Source organism: Parasteatoda tepidariorum, chromosome 4 (assembly GCF_982258835.1).
Source record: "Parasteatoda tepidariorum strain Cologne lab strain chromosome 4, Ptep-v5.0, whole genome shotgun sequence".
In the NCBI taxonomy this organism is placed as follows: Eukaryota; Metazoa; Arthropoda; class Arachnida; order Araneae; family Theridiidae; genus Parasteatoda; species Parasteatoda tepidariorum.
The window spans coordinates 84,335,073-84,355,844 of NC_141758.1; the positions used below are offsets into that span (position 1 = coordinate 84,335,073).

A 20,772-nucleotide genomic window follows, 5' to 3' on the forward strand; every position below is an offset into this window, starting at 1 on the left:
TTTATTTATGAAGTATGGGATGATAAAAAATTTAAACTTGATGACTTAACCTATGATTCTCAACAGCAACTTTTAGAAAAAGATATTTATTTTCAAGGGAGAAAGATAAGCTTGGGCACATTAATAACAAGTGAGTCGTCACATCTAGTTGATGAAGAAACATTATCTAAACTTATAAACAATGAAGCGATAGAGGTAGGTAAAGCACTTCCAGATTGGGTGATATTGAGAGTTACTATATTGATCGCATTTTTACACAGCCAAAAATTAAAAAATACATTAAAAATGATATAAATTTCTACCTTACTTATAATGGTCGGATTGATTCATCTGAACTTAGACAGTATCAAGATATATTGCTGATTTCCGATTCCAGGAGCGATTTTGATAAACTTTCTATTGAACATGAAAACCAAAATATTCATTGGCTGAAAGAAGAAGATAAAGGATTTATGTGGCAAAATTCTCGGGGTGCTACATCCAGATTGCGCAGGTATTTAGACACAGACGATGGTTATGAATGTCGTGAATTGCATGAGCGAATAGTAGTTATAAGTTCAGTGTCTGGTGCGGGGAAATCCACTGCATTCACTAAATTGGCACAAAATATGAAAAACAAAGATGCCACACTTTGGGTTGTGAGAATTAACTTGAATGATTATACTGGAAAGTTAGCAAATGTCGATTTTCATAACGACAAGAACACAATTTTTAAATTTATAATGGACATAGCATTAGTAAACACTCCTCTAGAGCAAGAGTTATTTAAACACGGATTAAATACTACAGGTAAAGTTGCCTTGTTATTTGATGGATTTGATGAAATAGTTCCTAAATACGAAGAAAAAGTTGTTGAACTATTAAAAGTTTTGAAGCATTCAAAAGTAGAGAAACTCTGGATAACTACACGCCCACACATGAAAAATGAACTAGAAGATATATTAAGTGTACTATCGCATACTTTAAGACCACTATCTAGAGAAGATCAGTTGCTGCTGATTCAAAATTATTTCCATAAGAATCTGAAGCTAAGTATTAAGGAGAACTTTGAGAATTTCGCCAAACAATTGCTTGACAGTGTACTGCAACCCATTTCGGATAAATTTCAAGAATTTACAGGAATACCCTTGCACACAAAAATGCTGGTTGAGGCTTTTCAGGAAGAATTCAAAACCCCTTATAAATTGTTCAACAGAAATGAATTAAATTTGTCGAAAAAAATAAGTATTATCAACCTTTATAAATTATTTGTTGAAATGAAATACAAAAGGCATCTTGCAGAAAAGCAGATATTAGATACAACAAAATCTGGACCAGAATATGAAATACTACATGAATCGTTTTTACGAAAATATACCTTGTTATCTTTAGATGCACTGCTTTGGGAAAACGATTCAGAAAAGTTTCTTGAAGATGACAAAATAACCGAAATGAAGAAATATAAACAGCAGGTAAAAGATGGAAAGGAAAATTCAGGTTTCATTAGTCAAATTGTCGATGAAAAGCCAATATTCATTCACCACAGTTTTGCTGAGTATTTTGCTGCACTTTTTTATTTTAACAATGTAAAAAGGGAAAAAATAAGGAAATATTTTTTCGATCAGATTTATGGAAAAAAGTATGACTTGACCACTATATTCTTTGACCATATGGTAACTGAAGAGGGAAACAACTGTGAAGTGCATATTGCGGTTTTAAACGGCGATGAAAAGGAGGTAAGGGAATTATTAAAAAATGCAGACAATGTAGAAGATTTCACTAATGCTGAAGATAGGATAGGAAGAACAGCACTTCACGTAGCTGCTGCATATGGATACTATGATGTTACCATGACTTTATTAGAGCACAGAGTTAGCGTTGCTGCTGAAGACCTTTTCGGATGGAAGCCTATAAGATATGCTGATAAAAATGATCATTGGGATATTGCCGATTTACTCTTAAAAAATGGAGCAAATATTGATGACATGTGTGAAACAATGAATCAATTGCTTCTTGCCTCAGTAGCTAAATTACCAGTAAAAACCTTATTACACGAAGCAGCAGAAAAAGGATTATTAACACTTCTCAATGCTCTGTTAAAAAGTAAAAGCAAATTTATAAATAAGTCTGATATAAGAGGACGGACTCCTCTTCACTATGCTGCTAATAAGGATATCACAGAGATTTTAATAACAAACGGCGCTGATATCGAAGCTAAAAACTATCGGGGTGAAACACCAATATTCTTGGCTAATAGTGCGGAGGTAGTAAAGTTTTTGATTAAACAGGGCGCTGATCTTGAAGCAAGAAACAGGAGCGGTGATACATTTCTGCACAAGATTGTTAAAGAGGATAGAAAAGAGATTATAGAACTATTAATATCACACGGTGCTAATATTGAAGCTAAAAATAAGGATAATAGAACACCTCTGTTTTTTGCTAATAACAAGGATATATTCGAGCTTTTAATTTCAAACGGTGCCAACGTTAAAGCTGAAAGTAGTAATGGAGAAACACCTTTGCACGTAGCTGTTGCAAAAACAAAGGAGATGGTCGAGCTTTTAATATCACATGGAGCTGATATTGAAGCTAAAAATATACGTGGAGAGACTCCTCTGTTCTTTGCAGATAGTGAGGAGGTAGTTGAATTTTTAATTGAAAAAGGTGCTGACATTAACGTTCAAAGTATCCACGAAGATACACCTCTGCATGAAGCTGTTGGGAGAAGTAAGGGAATTGTCGAACTTTTACTATCACACGGTGCTGATATTGAAGCGAAAAATAGCTTTGAGGCAACACCTCTTTTCTATGCTTATAGAAAAGAAATAATCGAATTTTTAATTTCCCAAGGCGCAAATGTAAATGCTAGAAATAGTTTGGGGAATACGCCTCTGCACGAATGCCTCAGAGGAAGTAAGGAGATTGTCGAAGTTTTACTATTACATGGTGCTGACATTGAAGCCAAAGATTTCGATGATAAAACACCATTATTCCATGCTGAAAGAAATGAAATAATCGAGTATTTGATTTCACAAGGCGCCGATATTAATGCTAAAGACAAATATGGACATACAGCTCTGCAATATGCTCTTAGGTGGGGACGAGAAAAAATGGTCGAGCTTGGCCTAACTCCATTGGAATTTTTTAATACTCTATTGGTGCCCAATGCATATTAGACTCGTTTTCTTTTCAAATAAACATTTGAAAGTATCTTGTTTTTGTTACCAATTACCATGTTGTGCTTTTGTATATCGTGTTGCTTATGATAGTGTAGATGAAAAGTTAAATGAAATTGTTAAATTTTAATCCATACGTTGCTCCATTGTAGCAACATAAATAATGTGCAGTGTCAGGTGGAAGCACTGTTTCAAGATATCATCTAATATTTTTTTAAAATCAAAATTAAAGATAAAAAAAAACTAAAAAATAAAAATCTCACAGTCAATAAAAAAAAGTGAGAGCAGAAATTTAATTTATCTATTGGGGAATTAAATTTTTAGTTTTATGTGTAAAAAATTATTTGCATCATGGAATTATTCTTCGTTAAGGTCATTAAAATGAAGTGAATTCAAATCACATATTTGATTATGAACATAGACAAATAAAGCTGTGTCTATATGAATGTAATTCCATCGAACAAGTAAGAGGTAGGTAGAGGTATTTTATTTACATCTCACTAGAGCTGCACAGTGGGCTATTGTCGACGGTCTGGAAAACATCCCTGAACAGGATTCGTTAAACATGCTATCACAATTTTGATCCTCTGCATAGGGGATGGCTCTCCCGCTTTGGTAGCCCGACGAACTGTAAAAAATTCAAGCATTTGACGGTAGAACCCATGAGAGCCAGTACCGCGCACTCTCGGACCCAACGCAGCTCGATCAAAGTGGTCATCCCACTCGTTTACTGACCGCTGCTAATGATGCTTAACTTCGGTGTTCTACTGGGAACCGTGTCTTAACTATCAGTCCAAGTTAGAAATGTACAATATGGAATATATATATGGGTAATTCATAGAAAACATGACAATTCAAAACAAAACATTTCTTCAACATTAAAGTCATCAAAGTAATAAAATTTTTTTTGTATATTTATTTAGTTACATTTACTAATATCTTACAAACAGCAGTGTAGTTTATTGATCTTTGTTCAAGAAAAAAATAAAATAGAAATTCACCACATTTTTAATGCTAGGAAAATAACATATTAGCTTAGAAGTTTGAAGTTGAAGTTTGTCATTTTAAGCTATTAGTAAGTAACAAAACCTAAGCCTTTATGTTAGATGAACCATAAATAACTTAAATGAACACATTTATCTACTGTACAAAGAATCAAAAAAATTTTTGTTGCTGATATGTACAGAATAAAATTGTGTAAAATAATCAATCATTAAATAAATAAATAACTTTGATTACATTCAATCTTATTACAATCATACATAAACTTGGTAATAGGTTAATATTTGCTTTCTCTCTTCACAGTATTAGCAGTAAAAAAAAATTCTGGTAACACTTCAATGTCCTGGCATTCATGGGCCGGGTAAATGACAGCCAGGATAATGACAAATTCACCATTTTATAGCATATAACTTTACTTTACTTTAATATTTTGGCCTAAGACGTTTATATTCTGCAGAAAACAACAGGATTTCTTAAAGTAACTCAGATAAATCTATGTAGTTGATGTTATTAATGACTTCAAGAAGCCAGGAAAATGACAACACAAGAATCTTCTCACCTTGAAGAATGTTTTGAAACAGATTTTGAATCAGAAAGTTGGTTCTTTATTCATGCAACAAGACAAGTTCAAATAGGAGGGTATATGATCAATCTATTAATATAAGATATTGATTGCTGTCTCTAACTATTTTGGTTATAAACCACTCAATAAAAGATGCCAGGAAAATGACAGATTTTCTTATGACAAACAAATTATTGACAGAAAAAGTCATTTTAAACGAAGTTTTAGTAAATAATACCCTCTGCGTATGTTCTAGAAATGCTTACACTGGTTCAGATATAAAAAATTAGATATTGAAACATTTATGGGAAGTTATGAAGCTAGTTATATTTGGAAACATTGTTTGTGACATGCCAGAAACATGAAAGTTTGAAGTTCAATTTAATTTTGTAAATATACAAAATAGACGATGCTAGTACTAGGTTATTTTAAAATGCTAACAGAAATGCTATGTATTAAATTTTTTTTAAAAAAAAGTTCATTTAGTAGTTTAGTATTAGATCTTGATGCAAGTGAATGTAAATTGTCATATTTTATGAATCACCCATATATATATATATATATATATATATATATATATATATATATATATATGGGTCATTCTCACGAAAACTGTCATTTTTCAGTTCATAAAATCCCAAAAAAGTAAAGTGAATAAAAAGCTCTGAAACTTTTTATATTAATAGAAATATGTAATGGCATTATAAAGAAAGTATATATCCTATAAATTATACTTAATATTTAAATTAATTAATGTTTTAAATAAATAATTTATAATTAATTAATTTATAATAATTAATAATTAATTAATTAATTAATTAATTAATTAATTCAATAAATTAATTAATTTAACAAATTAATTTATTAATTTTTCAATTTATTTTTCAAATTAATTAATAAGTAAATTAATTATTTTCACTATTTAAAAAGTGAGGGAATGACACTAATAGTGAGGGAATGATATTTTATTTTAATACATGTTTTTATCTAAGTTACATCTACCTAAAGTTTGAAAATGATAACATACTAAGTATATCTAATATTTATTATGATTTATTCTTATATATTTAATAGTTTTTACTGGTTTGGGAAAAAAAATTGGCTGGCACGATTGAACAAAAAAAAATTTAATAATATACTCATCTTGAATCATTCCCTCACTTCAGCGTCATTCCCTCACTTTATACACTAGTGAGGGAATAACAAATTTAATAAAATTTAAAAATAACAGTTAGGCCTAATTAATTTCTGAAGTCAATCACATGCAATTATATTCATACAAGAAAGCAACATATAATTATCCACTTTCTCGATGAAGTTGTATTTTATTTTACTCTAAAAAATGACATGAGGGAATGACAAATGTAAAAAATTTTACCTGGTTTGATTCATTCAAATTTATTCCACAGCAAAGCTTCTTTAAGTTGAAGATGGAAACATACTGCAATTTTGTTCTATGATGCCAGTAGTTAATTTCTGAAGTTTTTATTAAAATATTTTTGTTCTAAGAAGATTGCAGGTGATAAGAACATTGTTGTGAGTGAATGACGCGAAACACTGGGGACAAAGTTTAAAATAGTGCTGTGTTAATATTTTTATCAGAAATTAAATTTAAAATTGATTTTCTGAATTCTATATTTCAGTATTCTGAAATAAAAAACACGAATTTGTAAAAAAAAAAATTTTATTTCAGAAACAATTTTTTATTTTTTTTAAATAAGCAGTGGGGACAAGTGAGGGAATGACATATTGGTACATTTTAATTACCTAAAATAAATAAAAAATAAAAATTGATAATTTTATTTTTATTCTTTTGTTAGTTTGCATTCTGAAGGACACTTTCCCTGAATTTTTTTTTTTCGTAAGCTGTAAAACAAACATAAAATATACTGGGGACATGAAAATGACTGTTTTTGTGAGAATGACCCATATATATATATATATATATATATATATATATATATATATATATATGGGTCATTCTCACGAAAACTGTCATTTTTCAGTTCATAAAATCCCAAAAAAGTAAAATGAATAAAAAGCTCTGAAACTTTTTATATTAATAGAAATATGTAATGGCATTATAAAGAAAGTATATATCCTATAAATTATACTTAATATTTAAATTAATTAATTTGTTAAATAATTAGTTTGTAATTAATTAATTTATAATAATTAATAATTAATTAATTTATAATAATTAATAATTAATTCAATAAAAAAATTAATTAGTTTAATAAATTAATTTATTAATTAATTTTTTAAAATTAATTAATAAATAAACTAATTAATTTCACTATTTAAAAACTGAAGGAATGACACTAATAGTGAGGGAATGATATTTTATTTTAATATATGTTTTTATCTAAGTTACATCTACCTAAAGTTTGAAAATGATAACATACTAAGTATATCTAATATTTATTATAATTTAGTTTCATATATTTAATAGTTTTTACAGGTTTGAGAAATAAAATTGACTGGCACGATTGAACAAAAAAAATTCAATAATATACTCATCTTGAATCATTCCCTCACTTCAGCGTCATTCCCTCACTTTATACACTAGTGAGGGAATAACAAATTTAATAAAATTTAAAAATAACAGTTAGGCCTAATTAATTTCTGAAGTCAATCACATGCAATTATATTCATACAAGAAAGCAACATATAATTATACACTTTCTCGATGAAGTTGTATTTTATTTTACTCTAAAAAATGACATGAGGGAATGACAAATGTAAAAAATTTTACCTGGTTTGATTCATTCAAATTTATTCCACAGCAAAGCTTCTTTAAGTTGAAAATGGAAACATACTGCAATTTTGCTCTATGATGCCAGTTGTTAACTGCTGAAGTTTTTATTAAAATATTTTTATTCTAAGAAGATTGTAGGTGATAAGAACATTGTTGTGAGGGAATGATGCGAAACACTGGGGACAAAGTTTAAAACAGTGCTGTGTTAATATTTTTATGAGAAATTAAATTTAAAATTTATTTTCTGAATTCTATATTTCAATATTCTGAAATAAAAAACACGAATTTGTAAATTTCTTTTTTTTTTTATTTCAGAAACAATTTTTTTCTTTTTTTACAAATTCGTGTGTTTTATTTCAGAATATTGAAATATAGAATTCAGAAAATCAATTTTAAATTTAATTTCTGATAAAAATATTAACACAGCACTGCTTTAAACTTTGTCCCCAGTGTTTCGCATCATTCCCTCACAACAATGTTCTTATCACCTGCAATCTTCTTAGAATAAAAATATTTTAATAAAAACTTCAGCAGTTAACAACTGGCATCATGAAACAAAATTGCAGTATATTTCCATCTTCAACTTAAAGAAACTGTGCTGTGGAATAAATTTAAATGAATCAAACCAGGTAAAGTTTTTTACATCTGTCGTTCCCTCATGTCATTTTTTAGATTAAAATAAAATACAACTTCATCAAGAAAGTGGATAATTATATGTTGCTTTCTTGTATGAATATAATTGTATGCGATTGACGTCAGAAATTAATTAGGCCTAACTGTTATTTTCAAATTTTATTAAATTTGTCATTCCCTCACTAGTGTATAAGGCGAGGGAATGATTCAAGTTGAGTATATTACTAAATTTTTTTTTGTTCAATCCTGCAAGCCAATTTTATTTCCCAAATCTGTAAAAACTATTAAATTTATAAAACTAAATTATAATAAATATTAGATATACTTAGTATGTTATCATTTTCAAACTTTAGGTAGATGTAACTTAGATAAAAACATGCATTAAAATAAAATATCATTTCCTCACTATTAGTGTCATTCCCTCACTTTTTAAATAGTAAAATTATTTAATAATTAATTTAAGAACATTAATTAATTAATTAATTAATTAATTTATTTATTTATTTATTAAATTAATTAATTAATTATTATAAATTAATTAATTATAAATTAATTATTTAAAAAATTAATTAATTTAAATATTAAGTATAATTTATAGGATATATAATTTCTTTATAATGCCATTACATATTTCTATTAATATAAAAAGTTTCAGAGCTTTTTATTCACTTTACTTTTTTGGAATTTTATGAACTGAAAAATGACAGTTTTCGTGAGAATGACCCATGTATATTAGTAACTGTGTTTCGATTGCCATGGAGTGATTGATTGAATATAACAATAATAATAAAACTTCAATAGAAAACTAAACGTAACAACTTTTTATTTAAGAAGCAAAATAATAACATACTTACTAGCATACTGAAAATCATACTATCCAAAGTTTTACTAATATGTTAGTCTTTCATAGAATTGTTTCTTTGTTATTTATTTATTTACTCATAAGTATACAAGAGTCCAGTAAATGATACCACAAATTTCTAGGGTAGGTAGGATAGATCATAAGATTTAAGGATTGCATAGGATTGTATACCATGATCGGAAATATTGAACGCAGCTAGAGGTTCCCTATTATGAACTGTTTCTACGAGTGCTTTTGAATAGGTACTTTTAACCATCTAAATTTTCTTATTTTCATTCTAATTTTGCGTTTTATATTAAATAGTGTCAAATTGCTTTAATTTTGGCACAGAAATTGCTATTTAATAGTATTTTTAATGATTTGGCCAATTAGCCACACCAACTCATTAAATTATGATAAAAATCCCAACTCTATATCAATTCAAATGCAATTTTCTTCGCTATTTATTTAATAACATAAAAATAACATGAAACAAAGATAATTTAGATAAATAAAAATACTTGTTCAAAGGCACACGTAAAAGCATTCCCTAGAGGAAAGAGCCCCTAGCGGGGTACACGTGCATTTTCTGCCGTGGGTTACTATGTAGTACTTAATCCTTATGATTTATGTCTTATCTCTCCTAGATATTTCTCATGTAACAAAGTTTGTAACATTTGCAAAACAGCCTGCTTAGATAAACCCAACTCTGTTTATCATTTTACAACTTTTGCAGAATTTCAATAATTTCAGAAAAAAATATTTTATTAGTGATGGCAAGATGCTTTGTTATTTTTATACATAAAAAAGAAAAGAATTTTCTACGCAACAGCACTTATATAATTTAAGCAGATATGTAAAAAGACAAATTACATCAATTTCAGCTTCTCGAATATGATATAAGATTTAAAAAATTCTTTTTGCTCGCTATTTTGTACTTTCTTCTTTATTTCACTATTTCTGATGAAGGGTATGACTTCGTTTTTAATCTTGCTGTGAAAACATTCTACGGACTACGTATTATTTATTTTGTAATGAATTCAGTTGTTTCATGTTTTGAAAAGTATTCGGAACACTCCTTTTGGAACAAGGGAAGAGAGCAACAACAATATACTATTGATCCAAGAGATTCGACGAAAAAAATTTATTCATTATTTGGTGTCTGGACTGCAGAAAATCTTAAGAGATTCAGTTTCAAATATGGAAGGCAAATTTCTTTAGTCTGATGTAGCACAAAGAGCCCTCTGAAAGCTATAAGTGAGCCTTAAAGTATCCGCGTGATTTCAACACAATTTTTTTAGAAAAGGCTCAATTAAAATTTTATTTTTATTTTTAAGTAAAGGTTTAATTTTTTTCTTCAAAATAAGGGCAAATTAGAGCTTAAAAACTTCAAATTTTTCATGTTATGCTAACAGTGATACAACAAATTGTAATGGATAAATTTCATAAGAGTTTCTATGTTCCCTAAATCAATAGTGTAAGTGCCAGTGTTTTGAACAAAAATCTTATGAAAAATATTAAAAAAACACGATTAAGCAGAACTAGATACATTGTTTAAAATAGAATTTTTAAAGTAAAATTCTAAATCTTCTTACTTAAAGCCTGAAAAAAATAGCAAATTAAAACTTAGATCTTCTCCGGAAACATTGCTATCATTATACAAAATCTAAATTCAAAGTTTCAAAGAATTCTAAACGTTTTTTGTGTGTATGTTAGAGTAAAGAAATTTTCTCAAAATCAGCATTCTTCAAAAAATGCATTTAAAAAGGAGGAACAGTTCTAAATATAAGAAAATTTTGACAGATAAAATTTCAAAATTAGTTGCTGAAAATAAATTTTGTTTACCTGAAAAATATAATTTGTACAAATACTCAAAGCAAAAAAAAAAAAGAAAAACATTTTAGTTTCGTTTGCGTGAGTTTACTTCAAGCTTCGGTTCCGTCTGTCATCATGCGAAAAAGAACTGTAACTTCATTTCTAAATATCAAAGATAAAAATTTTAAATCGGAAACCACAAGACTCCATTCACGATTTAATCACTCTAGCTAGTCGTAAAGTGGACAAGATTTTGGTTGATGGTATATTCTATTTATATTGAAATAAAATTTACTTATGTTTTGAAGGGATCTTGCTTATATTTATGAGTAAATCTACCAGTGGAATGATTGCCGTCAAATTCTTTTTTTTTATATAAATAATTTCTTCTGTTAATACGTTATTGGATTTATAAGAACTTTTAAACAGTTTCTTAGATTTTTTTATTGCATATAACAAATATTTAACAAATTGTTTCATGACAAAAAAGAAAAACAAGCTTAACTTTCTCTGTCTAAGGAAATAAAACTTTATTTAATTTGAAATTTAAGTAAAAAAAAAGCTCGTATACTACAAAAAAAAAGAAATACCGTTGTTCATTCAAAATGCCTCATTTTCTTTTCTAAACAGTTTCATTGATATCCTAAAGTATGTTAAATTACATTTCAGAGCATCGATATATGAATTATACTTTTCTGTAATAAATCCTAAGACAATCTGTTACTAAGCAAATATCTATTTTTTCTAAATCAATAAATAACTATTTTAACGACAAATTAGTTTTTTTTTTATCTATTTCACAGCTATAAAATTTTATGATTTATGTCCATAGAAATGGTGATCAAATTTGAGGATATAATTAAATAACTTTAGCTTTTTGTGAGTACGATTTGAACCACTATTACATTATCATTTTTTAAGCTCCGATTGCTCTTTCTAAAGGGTATAAATTTAATCCGAAAGTATTAAAAAATAAGAAAACAATTTGAAATTCTCTTACTTTTTTTTAAATAATGATTACGAAATGACTACCTTTGGTACATATTATTAGAATTCTTGTCGAAAACTGAATTTGAAAAAGGATACAGAAATCGAGTGTTTTATTCAAGACCCAGGTAATATAAGCAGAGATCAGGAAGCGTTTTATCATTTCTACATACAACATGGCACTATCAATTGAAAACCTGTAAGTGTAGGTAAATCGGGGCGATTCAGCAATCAGTCTGGTTCGACACACACGCAAGAAGTCGCTTGCAAGCATCCGATTAAGTCTGATCCGAAAAATGATTCAGGGTAACAATAAACAAATCCTGATGTTGCTTCTAATAACTCTTGTGCAATCCACGCTAACCAGCCTTTAGCTTGTAGCAAAATACAGGTCAGGAAGGTGCACCTTTCAATTGACTACAAAGAGTGAAAATTGGTTTTGACTCAGAATATCGCGGATAGATAGCGCCACCACTCATTCGTTAGGTGACAAGTCAATTTAGACATATATCTGAAGGGTAAGGAAATTTTGTTTATATCTGAGTATCGTTAGCACGGCTCAGCTACAAACCATTGGATTTTCAATTTCACAGTTTTTACGGTTACGTATATCTCATATATTTGGTGGTTCTTAGCTGATCGAGGATCAGATTTATGTCAGATCAGATTAGATTAATGTTAACAATATTCGTGGTCTAGTTTCCTTTACTTCAGGTGAATGTATTTGATGCAATTAATCTTGTTAATCTTCCAATTCGAAAAAATGTGGAACACAGTTCCTCTACATAATTAATAAATAATATCATGTTAAATTCAAAATAAATTAATTAATTTCAAACTTACTTTGGATTCCATTCATCTCTGCTTATTCTATGCAGCCATACATTCCGTCGTTTTTTATTGCAATCTCCAACAGGTAAACAATATAATTAAAGCCTAAATTTGACTTATTAGAATACCCAAATGCGCAATAACTTGTCGATAGTAATTTAAAAGTATGAAACAAATAAAGTTAAAAAAAGCAAAAGTAGAAATAACAGATTGGGAGCAATGATACTTTGCCTTTCAAACTAGTCACCAATATGGCGCATGTTTGGCGACAGCCAATCAGAATCAAAAGCGGAATAAAGATCATGGGGAAAATTGACTCTACTTAAGCTAAGTAATCCAGGGCTTTAGTCTCCTTCAGGTCAAGTTTAGAGTAACTATAGAAAATTTGTTATGGTAAAAGATAAGGCAGAGATTTTGTTAATGAATGTAGTTTACCCGTTATGGTACTAGAAAAGGAAAGAATTTCAATTCATTTCATAGCCTAAAGAATTTCTTGCTATTTAATTGGTTTTGATATCAAATTAAAAACCAATTGAACTAATGAAGTTGTTAGTGTCCTATGATAGTTAGAAATAATGAAAGCCAATTGAATTTTAAACTTAGTGTCTATACCTTCAATGCAATACTCTTTACTATATACTTCAGGAGGTAATAAATATATCGCTAGTAAACATTTAAGCGAGTAACTTAACAAACTTAGTAACTGTCTTGGAAAAATAAAAATAAATCCTAAGCAATTTTTCACTCCTTTAAAACAAATTGGTACTTGAGAGATGTTTGGTTTTTCAGAAATGTGTTCAAACTACGGCTTTTGGCACCCTCTTCCACACTCTTAGGGATTTATGAAACAAAATGGTTAAGAAATAATTTATTAACTTGTTTTTTTACCTTATTCAAGGGAAATTACCAAATAATCATAAATAAGATGGTAATCGATTTGTTAACTGAGATAAAAACAGTTTATTCAATGATTTTCCCTAATACTGTTAACAACCAGAATTGAAAGGCACCAATGAAGAGAGTTAGTGTCTTGCAACTGGCTACATATTCTAGAAGAGAGAGCTAATCTATCGATTCATTCTCTTTCCGCATGAAGACTTTCCAGTGTTAGTGAACTCCCCAATTTGTGTCTCTGGAATATTTGAATACGATGCTTTCATTCACGCATAGATGGCAGCACCATAGAACTGTTTAACACAAAAAAGTGTAGTGTTTCCAATCTCTTTCGATAATTGAAACAATATAAACTAATTAAACCACATTATAAGGTTTATTTAAGAAACACAACTCAATCAACAATTAGTTAAAATATCTATTAGCTACGAAAAATCCTAGCTTCAATGTCCAGGAAAATTTCTTTTTAATGGTTTTGAAACCATGCTAGTAGTAAATAGTTAAGAAACCACATAATTTTGTATCCACTGTTTCTTAGCCATATTACTTGTAAGCTGTTTCAAAACCGTAAAGGTTAAAAAATTTTATTTATCTTAAAGTTCAAGGTTAATTGGATGGACTGCCTATTCCCGGTTATTTTACCTTAATTTTAGAATAAAAATTCAAACAGTGCACTAAACTCTTCATTTACAGGACGTAATACCTAAATATGTGATGATTAATATTGAATTTTTTATAGTGAGTTTAACCAATTTTGATGATAAAAATATCGTTTTTACTTGAAAGATGAAAAATACTTACAATAAGTAAAATAAAGTACAACTCTACCTTACTCTAAAGAGTACAATTATTTTATGAATCCTTCTCCGTAACGTAAGTATATCTTACTGCAGGTAATGAAACTGTCCGTTATCTGTTATTTTGCATTCTTTATCAGTGTTTGAAATTTATCATTCTTTTACCTCATCGAACTTTCTGTGTTTCCTTCCATGCCTTTCCTGCTTGTTTCTCAATACGCTGTGAAAGTACTCTTTACCAGACCTGCAAAAAGTATCAGGTATTATTTTAAATAAATAACTATCAATCATCTGTGACTTTCTGAAATAAATCTGCATTAGCCTAGCACAGGAAAACATTAAATTTACTATAACTTTTTAATTTTATTCTTCTAAAAAATAACGCTTTATTTAGTAAAAACAGTGGCTAAATGATTTTCATTCTTTGTTTTCGTTACATTTTATTATACACAGCGTTCACTAATATCTTTGATAAAGTCATTGACCAAGTAGACAGCTTTATTAATCAAATTTAAGATTATTTTATTTTGGTAAAATTGATAATTTTCGTTTGATAATGTCGTCAACAAAAGCTATATCGGACTCTAAGGAGGACACTTCTGTCAGCGATGTAAAATAAAGTGAACGTATCTGTTATTTAATAGTAACTTAAAATATCAAAAGATGTGCAATAAGAGTATATTAAGCACGTTTGACTGTTAGTATTTCTATTTAATTTATTGTTCCAGATCAGTAATTCACAAGCAGTGTTCCGCGGAACCTTAGGGATCCATGGAAAGTTCCCAAGGGTTCCGTTCTTTTTACACAAACCCTAATAATTCAAATCTTTCTAAAATTGGTTCTTTGTATTTCATGTTTTTTTCCTGGATTTCTATACAAAACCTTCGGGATACTGAGGGTTTTACTTTGGGCAGTTGCCTCCCCCTCAATAGAAAAGGTTTTGTTTTATGGCTGCCGGAGCCGGTACCCCTTGAAGACGTCGGCTTTGGTGGTCATATTTTTATTTTTATTTCCTTCGTTTCCTTTGTTGCTACATTTATCTTTTTTGTGTTTTTTTTTAATTACGGAATATCCAAAACTATTAATTACTCAATTACGGGACTCGAACATTGGGGTATTATTATAATAAAGCTAAATCAATTACCATAGGTCTGAGAATCAATTTTGTTTCTGTTATTATTACGGATACTTTTCCTGCAAATTTTGAAATTGTCTAATTTTGGCGAAGCAGTGGTTAACCATTAAAATTGGGCAAAATGTCCAGTATCTTGTTACTTTAAGGTCGTCATTTTTTAAAGTTGCGCCGAAGATAAATAACGCATATGTTTTTTTTTCAGTGTACTAGTTGACATGTATTCATAGAAGTATATAACTTCGCGATTTATTGTTGGTATTAGTAGATTTTGACGATCAAAGTCTTAGAAAATAATTTTTTTGAAGATTTTAGAATGAGCTTTATCCTTTGCGCAAAGGTCCACTGAGAGTATTTTTTATTTTAACATTTTGCAGAACATAAAATAATGGTCAGTGTCGTGATTCATTCACTTCACAAAAAGTATTTACACTTGTATATCAGCGTGTTTTTCACAAAATTTAAAAAAAATATTTTTTTTAAAAACTGAGAAAAAAAATTTCAAAAAAAAAATATATAAATAAAATAAAAATAAAAACAGGTTTTTAATAATTTGAAATTATGAGCGTATCCTACAAATTTCAACAAATTCATAAATGCCAAGTATCTAACTCATTAAAAAACCGGAAAAAGGTAGGAAAAAAACAGTTTTCTGTTGTCTAACCTGTCTGTTATCTGTTGTTTTCCATTCATTATCAGTCTTTGAAATGTATCATTCTTTTACCTAAACGAACATTTAGCATTTCATTTCATATTTTTTTTATTAGATCTCAACACATAGTGAAAGTGATTCTTTGCCTAACCCAGCGTTTCTCAACCTTTTAGTATTCGCGGCCCAGTTTTCAATCATAATTTTCATCGCGCCCCCTACTTGCAGTAAAATGTATGCAACAATAATGTATATTGAGTATTTTTAATTCTGTCTTTAAATTATTTTTAACTAACTATCAAAACAAAAGTAAAGTAAAAATCAGCAACAATTGAGATTGTAGAAACTATGTTTGGAGTTAATTTTTCAAAACAATTACAGTCCATACCTTTTTCAAATGATACTGTTGCTCGTCGAATTGGTGATACAGCTGAAAATGTAGTGTCAACTTTTCTCGTTGTTGCGTGACAAAATGTTTTCAATAAACTTTGAAGCAAGAGATATTAATAAAGATGCTCATTTCATTGCCTATGTTTGATTTTGTGATAATATGTCAGTAGTAGAACTACTTTTCTGCAAATCAATAGAACTCAAAACAACAGCGCTAGCATTATTTGCTATTTTAAATGATGTTCTCCGGCTCGACGGACCACTAATGCTCGTTACCAATTGATTAATTTCTATGCTGGTTCGTTTGATAACAAATGATTAAAATAGATATGGACTGTATTTAAGATTTTATTATGATTGGTGCTACGAGCACGCTCATGCTATAATAGCAACAACTAATTTTCAACTCTGGGGTTACAAGAAACGGTGGCGAGAATGCTAAGACAAAGATGCCAAGTTGGCACTATATTTCTGAGATATTGAACAGATGCTATGAATGATGCAAACACAGAATGCAAAAATTGCATCGGAATATGCACTGGAATATGCATCGGAATATGCTTGTTCAATATCCGGAATGTTCGAAAGTATACAAGCACTAGTAAAACAAAAATCGCCCCAATGCATCTGGACACATTGCATGATCCACAGAGAAGCTTTGGGTTCGAAAGAAATACGTCCTGGTTTAAATATTGCATTAACTGCGGTTTTAACCATTTCAAATTATATAAAAATGAGAACCCTGAGATCGAGAATCTTTTCTGCTCTTTGTAATGACATGGGTTCAGTACATTCAGAGTTACTATTTAAATGTGAGGCAAGATGTTTATCACGTGAGAAATTTTTGCAACGTGCACAAGAATTAAGAGAAGAAATTGTCATTTTCTTAGAAGATAACAGACCGGAAACCGGGAATTTACACTATTGTTTATTTGTGATGAAATTGAGATACTTGGCCGTCATATTCGAGAAATTAAATAACTTGAATCTTAAACTCCAAGGAGCAAATACACATATGTTGGATACGAGTGATAAAGCTAATGCTTTTTGTAGAAAATTAGAATTGTGGGGCAGAAATTTAAAGCAAAAAAACCTAACAATGTTTGCAAATGAGGAAAATTGTACTAAAACTTATAAGGCTGAAGAAGAATATATGAAAGTTACGTTTGTAACCATTGAAAATCATTTAGCCATGCTGGCAAAGAATTTTAAAAAGTATTCTCCTGCTCATGACAAACTGCTAGCAAGTTACGAGTGGGTTAGGAATCCATTTCATAAGACTCCCGAAGGACTCTCAATTGATGAGGAAGAAAAATTCATAGACTTCATGACAAGTGGCGAAACTGAAATGCAATTTAGTAATAAATCACTATTTGAATTTTGGCAGGAGGAGGATTTTTCTGTACTGAAACAAAGGGCATTTCGCATTCTATTACCGTTTTCAATATCCTACCTTTAGGAAACTGGATTTTCTGCTGTGGCTTCTTTGAAGACAAAATATAGATCACGGCTAAATATAGAAACAAGACTGAGAGTGGCTATTTCTAATATTAAGCCTCACCTCAAAAAACTTTGCTCTGCAGGACAGACCCAAGGAAGTCACTAAAAATTATTCACTTTTTTAAAAAATTTAGTATGTTTGATTAAGTAAGGTGGGTAAGCCAAAGGTGGCCAGTGCTCCTAACGTACCCCCCCCCCCCAAAGTAAAATGAAATTTATTTTGAATCATAAGATGTCCCTTCTGCATTGTAAATCTTGTATCTGAGGTGCACGAGGCTGAATTGGAAGATATTTCCTTGAATGGCCTCCATTGTATGAAGTGATTTAATTATTTGCAGTTGTCGTTCTAATTTCCAGGTGAGAAGATAATGTGTTTAAATTCTTAGAACTTTGAGTTATAATATGTTTTCTGAAAGTTTATTTCTTTTTCTTTAACCACATTACTTTAATTCGAATTAATCTATCAGATTAATAGTTTTATGTCGTGCAAATGGTAAGAGAGACCTACTGAATGTTCCCAAGTGGCGCGACACTCGGGCCACCTTCGGAAGCAAACGTGAAATCTATAAAATAGTTAATTATAAATCATTACGTAGCATATTATTTCTCAAAAAGGAATGCTTGAATTAAATGCCAATTGATTTATTTCATTTTAAGCAAATGTGGAACTTTGGTATTTTTTAAATTTTTATAATATTCCGACGTTTTCTGCACTTAAGTAGACTTTGCGATATTTTGTTTCAAGTTTTTTGCTTTGTTTGCATTTTAAAGTCATTTTCAGGTATTTTTTTTATTTTTGTGGTAGTTATGAGTGTTTTTGTGGTCGATTCTGGATTTTCTTGCAAATTTGGGTATTTTTAGATTAGTTATGGGTTTAGTTAGTTAACTCTAGTATGGTTATTTAGCTCTTACTTGTTGGCTAATCCTTCTGAAAAAATTAACTCACTAATTCTTGATTAATTCTAATGAGTGAACTCAAAAGAATCGCTAGTGACTTCACACAAGAACTATCAAAATAAAATCAATAAACAAATTATACACTCTGAAAACAAATATCTTTTTTAAAGTCGGGAAACTTGTTCCTACCAGCAAGACACTTAAAGTGCCTTTTCAAAAGAAGTTTGCCAGTCCAAGTGTTTTTACTAAAGATAATTTGAGTAAGTGAAAAAGTGATTTCAAAACATGGCTCAACTTTGGAACCTGTGCGAAACCTTAGGTGCAGAAGCTAAAATTTTAAAATTGCACTATAATTTTATTTTACAATTAAAAGTATACGTGACATATATTAGAGATAGGTGTAAGATGTTACAGAAAAAATTCAGATACACAGACTTAATCAGAAAATTATAAAAAAATCCTTAAGGCCAAGCCACCCTTGACTCCTCATCTTAAATTTTGATTTAATAAGTTGTTTCACTTTAATAAGTTATTAAATATGTCAAAATGTATTTTGTTTTCTATGTATATGTGCGTTTTCCTTTCCTCCAGTTAATCAATTTTTTTAAAATAATATTTTCTCTTGAATATTCTCGCGCCACCCCTCTGGTGTGCTCGCGCCCCCCTAGGGGGGCGCGCCCCACAGGTTGAGAATCGCTGGCCTAACCTGAAAAATGCATCACGTGTCTTGTTCTAATTGTCCATCAGCCATGTCATAATGAAATAAATCTGCATCGTCTTATTCCAGGTGAAAATTAAATTTACTTATAAAATTGCCAAATCCTTATTCCAAAAGTTAAGCTTCATTCAATATGTAAAAGAATGTGAAAGAAAATTATTAATGTAAAAGAAATTATTATTCAAATTTAAGATTGTTTGAACTTCGTTTTTGCTTTATGGTGTCATCAATGAAAGCTATTACTGTGTTTAAGTCAATTTTAAATGGTATCTATTAAGGAAGTAGCTATTTTGTGCATGCAGTTTACTATTTGATGCAATATATGTCACTTTGGGCAATATTATGTCACCTACTCGCTTCGCTCACCGACACTCACCCTTACTTTTCAATCATTTTTGCCTCTTAAGCAGGAATGTTAAGCAGATTGTCCCGTGAAAAGTATTATATATAATTTTTTTGTTCAAAGATATTTGCCTTATTTAATTAATAATTTTCTTACTCAAGTCAAAGTTTAAGGACTAATTAATGATATGGATTAATTACTGAAAGACTATTTACACTTATTTTTTTAGTAGTCAAGTAATTAAGGGAAAAAGGGTGTTATATAGTAATATTGAAGGTGCTTTTTAAAGCAAAGCTTTGTTGTGGTTATTATTAAAATTTGCATCCGATATTGTACCTTTACATGTTCAAAGCAAAGTAAAAGACATACATAAGTCATGTCAAATATAGTACTTTATTTACATAACCAGCTGACTGGTTGGTGAAACCAAGCGAATTTAAGTCAAAGGGTTTATTTCTTTTTTTCAGTGGCTCCAAATATGGTCAAAACTAAGACTTCAACTACACACACACACGTCACATCCCGTTTTATGGGGAGGTTATGATAAATATTTGATATTTCGTACGAAATATATGATGAAGAGAGTAAGAAAAAATACTTCAACGGCTTGAGTAAAGTTTTAAAGTAAAATCATTTTAAAGAAGAGCATTTTCCTGAGTTTCGGTATTTACGATTTTAATAAAGTGTACTAAGAGGAAAAGTTTATGATAACCGTGTTTCTTTCTCAATGGGAGCACCAGAAAACTCAGTATTTTTAACCGAAGCACTACATTAATGATTTTGAAAAATTAACTAAAAAATATGGTTTTACATAAATTTTAAAATACCTTTGACCATAGCAAAAAAATATAAAATTCTTTTAATTTAC

General features: G+C 29.5%; 1 protein-coding gene across 1 annotated transcript in view; it reads left to right on the top strand.

Moving 5' to 3' along the window:
* Positions 1-452: 452 nt before the first annotated feature.
* The window catches only part of LOC122268276 (uncharacterized), a 68,740-nt gene continuing 48,420 nt past the window's right edge, over positions 453-20,772 (top strand). Inside the window, exons 1-2 of the mRNA XM_087162251.1 lie at positions 453-3,146; positions 19,631-19,725. Of these exons, the coding sequence (XP_087018377.1) occupies positions 453-3,146; positions 19,631-19,725 (2,789 nt within the window). The remainder of the gene's footprint in view (positions 3,147-19,630; positions 19,726-20,772) is intronic.